The sequence below is a fragment of the Hemicordylus capensis genome, chromosome 1 (genome assembly GCF_027244095.1).
Source record: "Hemicordylus capensis ecotype Gifberg chromosome 1, rHemCap1.1.pri, whole genome shotgun sequence".
Lineage (NCBI taxonomy): Eukaryota > Metazoa > Chordata > Lepidosauria > Squamata > Cordylidae > Hemicordylus > Hemicordylus capensis.
In genome coordinates, this window is record NC_069657.1 from 172,299,455 (window position 1) to 172,304,711 (window position 5,257).

General features: G+C 45.1%; 1 protein-coding gene across 2 annotated transcripts; it reads right to left on the reverse strand.

Annotated features, from left to right (window-relative positions):
- Positions 1-890: 890 nt before the first annotated feature.
- On the reverse strand, positions 891-2,741 carry LOC128341720 (basic helix-loop-helix transcription factor scleraxis-like). Of its 2 annotated transcripts, none has more exons than XM_053288168.1 (3): positions 2,174-2,741; positions 1,163-1,260; positions 891-1,048 (listed from the first exon to the last, which is right to left on the reverse strand). In XM_053288168.1, exons 1-2 carry the CDS (start codon positions 2,651-2,653, stop codon positions 1,228-1,230), a joined length of 513 nt encoding a protein of 170 aa, XP_053144143.1. In that variant the 5' UTR covers positions 2,654-2,741; the 3' UTR covers positions 891-1,048; positions 1,163-1,227. The 2 variants fall into 2 exon arrangements, with proteins under 2 accessions (XP_053144143.1, XP_053144135.1); XM_053288160.1 differs by having other exon boundaries at positions 1,159-1,260.
- Between the last annotated feature and the right edge of the window lie 2,516 nt (positions 2,742-5,257).

A 5,257-nucleotide genomic window follows, 5' to 3' on the forward strand; every position in this document is an offset into this window, starting at 1 on the left:
GCTTTTCATTGGCGCTTGTCTATGAAGGCCTGAATCTCACCCTGTTGGATACAGCAAGTTCTTACAGAGACCTTGACTAGGAGGAATGAAGCAGAGGTGGGGGGAGGTTGGCACAGGATACTCCCAAACAGCCCTGAGAGTTTGTTGTCATACCCCTGGCAAATATTAGACCTAGTTTCAGATGAGTCTGAGCTTTATGCCCATACAAAATAAGCAGCTACAGTTGCTCACTTCTTTATAGTAATCCTGTCTTTTGTTTGTCACATTGCCATCTGGATACATAGGACACAAGTTTATCCTGGAGAGTTTCCATACTAGACTGCCCCAGGATAATATTAACAATGAGGATAATTTCAGATGGCACAAAATTGGCCCTCATTGGCAACCATCATGACAAAATACATGATTAATTAGGAGAAATCTGGAGTTCTTGATTGGGTAGAGGAAAACCCCACACTTTCCCATAATGACTGCCCAGGACTGATAAAGCAATCACACATGTCTGTAAGGGACAAATACTTTTCTATTCCAGAAAACAGGCGTTGTTTACTTATCAATGCCAGTTTTCTGGTACAGAAAAGTAATTTGTCCCTTACAGACATGTATGATGTCTTTATCAGTCCTAGAGAACGTATCTAAGATAAGTACCCTGTTTTCCCATTGGTGCATCTAAACGAGAATACCACCCATGGCAAATGTGCTTTTCCTACCGTTTGAATACAAACCTCTAATATGCTATTATCAGTGCAAGCCCCCTTGAATGTGCCAGCAGAGGCCAATGAACACTGGGCTGAAAATGAGAGAAGCACGACTGCTCAGCCTGAGTGGCCAGAAGCTCTGGCTCTGGTGCATGATGAGAGCTCCATTAAGAGGAGACACTGGCTGTTTGAAAGCTCAAGTTCCATCATGTGACATAAGTTTTGGAGGCATCAGTATCAGGGCTCGGCTGCTTAGGTTTAGCATTTCTCGCACGAAAATAGCTGCCACACCAGGTGCAACGTTCCCCACCGTGTTCAGTTTCAGCTGCAAAAAGCCCCTTTGAATAAGCCTGTGGCAATGGAAAACAAAGTGCAAATCAGGGTAACTTTTCATTTTCATAGAGAGATATAATAGCACAATTTCAGTGTAAACATTATTGCATGAGTGCAGAGACGTTACCTACAACTGTTCTATAACCAGTCCAGCATTTGTGCGAGCTTCTCATCTGAATCAGCGTCCATAAAACTCTTAAAGAGACAAGTGTTTCTCCCTTTCTCTGTGCTGCAAATAGCATAAAAGCATCATTATAAAACAGCAGTGCACATAAGATTGTAAATCCATGTTTCATTTCATTTTAGTTGTCAGTGGCCATTTCACCTGCTATAAAAGATCCACCCACCACACCAGGTATACATTTCATCCATAGCTTTTGGACATAGTTGGGTTTACTGGCAACCCTTTAAAATCTGAAAATGCAGTGTGTTATGTTTCAGTGTACAGTCTCAATTTTCCAGTGCATTGATTTCACTCCCCCCCCACTTCAATGCAAATGATAAGCTAGCCCAGACTTGCAATGAAGCTAAAATAAAATTTTATTTTTTAAAAAAATCTCTTGAGAAGGAAAAAAGCTGCAGGGACAGGATGAAAGAGAGCTACACAAATGACCCAGGAATATAAACACTACAATACGTTACACTGGGCAGATGATGATGATGCAAATCCAAGAAATGAGGGAGAAATGCAAATGATTTTTTTTCCAGCTATGAAACAAAGCAAAATGCAGCTTTTATATACATATAGGCACTCCGTATAGAAAGTGAGTATATTTGTATGATCAGTAACATTCTTGAAAGGACTGTACTTAAAGAGCTTTTTATAAAACAAAACCAGGATCCTTTAAGACTATCATGCAAGATTGTTGTGTATATTGACTACCACTAGACACACTGCTAAACTGAAGGCTGTGGTCCCCCTTTCTCATATATGCCCCAGTTTCCAATTCAAGCAATAGTTTCTCAGCATTCATAAGGTAACAAAATCCAGGGTCTGGATCCGCAATCCAGTTTCAAAATGTATGATTGGAAGAGGGGACTTCTGTGCTATAAAACTGCCCCTGCCTAGAGCCATGCTGAAGCCAACCACATGCCTTATGGGCCACAGCCTGAAGTCAGTGAGTGCTGGATTCCAGCCTTACCAGTTTCCTCTGATTGCTCAGGCAGAAGGTGCAGATTGGTCTGGGTGTTGCTGCAGGGCTGCCGCCCTGCAGGAGAGACTGGTATTGCAAGCAGGGCTGCCTCGCCGGCAGAGGTTCAGCTCCCAACCCTTCGCTATGTTGTTGCTGCTGCTGCTGCTGTTGTAAGAGCAGCATGTTGGCCAGGTGTGAGATGTAGCTTGAAGCCAGGCGCAAGGTTTCGATCTTGGATAGCTTGCGATCAGCAGGCTCAGTTGGGATAAGGGTGCGGAGAGCACTGAAGGCTGTGTTCACACTGTGTGTCCGGTCTCTCTCCCGAGCGTTGGCAGCTTGCCTCTGCTTGCTCAGGCCACTCAGCCGAGGGCTCTTGCGCTTGCGCTTGCCCTGGGCCCCGGTGGAAGGCAGGGATCTCCCAGAGCTGCTCTCGCTGCTGCCACTCTCCAGCTCCTCCAGGTCGGATGCAGCACCCCCGCTGGACTTCATGATGAGCCCTGCAGCTCCTCAGCCCCATCACTTTTATGCCCAGCAGCTGCCACATTGCTCCGGCTCGCATCAGCCGCTGCTGTCTCCAACTCCCCTCCAGCAGCAGGGTCATTTTTTGAATGGTTGCTCCTTTTAGATCTAGCATATGGTCACTCTGTAAATAAGGCCAAGGAGGTGGAGCTGCCACCTCAGAGGAGCGGCATTGCTACTGCAGAGCTGTGCACCTGTTTTCCCCTTGTCATGTAAAAATGTGCAAGCTCTCAGGGTAGGCACAATGAGCATGTGCACTGGGGGAATGAAGTCCCTTCCCTATCCTTTGCCCTCAGCGTCACTCAGTGGCTTGTCTTCTCAAATGCCTCTTGAGCAGGAGCTGCAAGAGAAAGTTTCTCTTGCCTCGTAAGCTTTCCACAAGGAAACTGCTCCATAACTTGCCTCCCCCTCCCAAAAAATAAAGAAAAGGTTTACCCGTTGTTAGATATGCATTGGCTCTCATGCTCTGTCTCTTTCTCTTACGAATTTTGAAACTGATAGCGTTCTCAGCATTTAACCACAGCCATGAAGTATATTAAGGATTCACAGTGCATTCCTATGTGATGCTCCTCTATGAGTAAGCACCACTTAACATAGGTGGACTAACTTCTGAGTAAACATGCCTTAGGATTGGGTGCACAAGAGGATATTACACAGCTTTCAGAGTTAGGAACAGCCTGCATTTCTGAGGTCTGTTCCCAAGATTGTATGTGTTCCCCTTATCATTCATGGAACACAACCATGATGCTTCCCTCCCTTCCTTAATTCTAATACCCCCATGGCCCTTCCAGCAGATTAGCTTATGGTTACACTGCATATTTGTCCTTCTTTTCAAAAGACTGTGGAAGAAATGCCTCTGACAGCCTAATTCATAAACTGGCTTTTTACTAATGTCATCCTGAGCATGGATTAATTAAGCACTGGGCCTTGTAGAGAAGCATCAGGCAGAAGCTCATCAGTGGCCTCTCTAGCAAGAGACGGGCAAAGCTGCACCTGCTGAATTTCTTTCTGGATGCATCCCTCCTCAGCTCAGTATTCGACTGAAGGCAAAATGTGCATTCATGGAGCATCATTTCTAGACTTCAGAAGAACATGCCCCCCAAATATTCTCTAAAAATTTCTCAGGGGGAGACTATGAGGGGAGGGAAAATTCTAAGGAATTTCCCCTGAACTTGCAAATACTGTATTCTCCAAAATTCTCATGAGGTTCTTTTTCTTCAACACAGCAGCTGGCTTTCCAGAAATGACAACCCCCTTCCCCATCATGATCCTAATTCAGGAGAAGAAAAGAAAGAAAAAGCAATAGTGGTCAGCCACCACTGAGAGGAACAGAAGGAACCAAGACTTTTTGGATTGTTGCTTGCATTTTTTAAAAGGGAAAGGGAATCACTCCACAAGCAGCTGATAGAACCAATCAGCTCCCATATGGGAGAAGTTTGGGAGGGACTACATCTCCCAGCATCCCTGTGGCTCCTAACCACCCCAGATGAGTGCCTAGCTTCTCCCTTGTCACTCCTCGCCCGCCCCCTAGATGCTCTGCAGAAGCACCATAGCCATCCTGGGCTGGGCGGCTTTTAAAGGGCCCCTACCACCCCCTCCTACCTGGGGCAGTTGCCTCATGAGGCACTGCCTCCTTGTGGTGGGGGCTGGGGATTCCAAAACAGAATTCTGACTTTTACTGACCTGCACAAATGTGCACCCCCCTGCCAACCATAAGGTATAGCCAACCCACTCAACAGTTCCTGGATGCACCTGGTTTGCAGTTGTACCAATGTCCATTCTTCATATCCAAATACTTTCTTAATGGCTTCAGATAATTTTGAGCTGGGCAAACTAGGACTTCAGTGACTTTTATCTGTTATTCTTCCAGGTATCATTAATGTATACTTTTTGCCTGCCTTTTCAAAAAAGTGCCTTCCTCAACCATTTATGGATTAAAAGGTCATTGTTTGTACTAATTCATTATGCCTCTCTTTTCCATAAAACATTGACAGCATCACTGCACTTAGAAGCCCTGAAAAGGTCATGGTCCAGGTTTTCCCAGCTGAGTCATCTGACTGGCACTCAACCTAATTGGCCAGGACTGAACAACCATTTTTATGTGACCCCCCAGCAGATTATTGTCATGGTTGTCTAAATATTAATCCATTTTTCCACTCCTGTGTGGGATTACCAGAGATGTCTCCCTTTTCTCACAAATGCAAATGCTCCCAAATGGCCAGCTGCTTTAGCATTCTTGGCTGAGGTCATCGTGTCCTCTCACAAACACGGCTAATGCTTATTTGTGGTTTCAAGTGGTTGTGGATGCCACACAAAAGTCTCTGTCAGAGTGTGATGGCATCTTCTTTCTCTAATTGTGTCCTTCCTGCTCTCCATCGGTGTGTAATAGTGGCTGACATAATGAGGAACGTTACTCAGAGTAATCTCATGAAATTGAAAGGACAAGCTTGGCAACGCTTAATTTGTCCTTATAATTTCAGTGGGACTTATTTTGAGTCTTTTGCTCATCAGGTCAGCCAATGGATTGAGCAGAGAAATCTATACAAAGCTGATGATTTTGGGGGGTACAAAACA

What these genes read in the sequence shown, in the direction of transcription:
- LOC128341720 (XM_053288168.1), bottom strand. Translation starts at nt 2,653, where the DNA reads ATGAAGTCCAGCGGGGGTGCTGCATCCGACCTGGAGGAGCTGGAGAGT. An exon ending in TGAGCAATCAGAGGAAACTG is followed by an intron (nt 1,261 to 2,173) that starts GTAAGGCTGGAA and finishes TGCTATTTGCAG; the next exon opens with CACAGAGAAAGGGAGAAACA.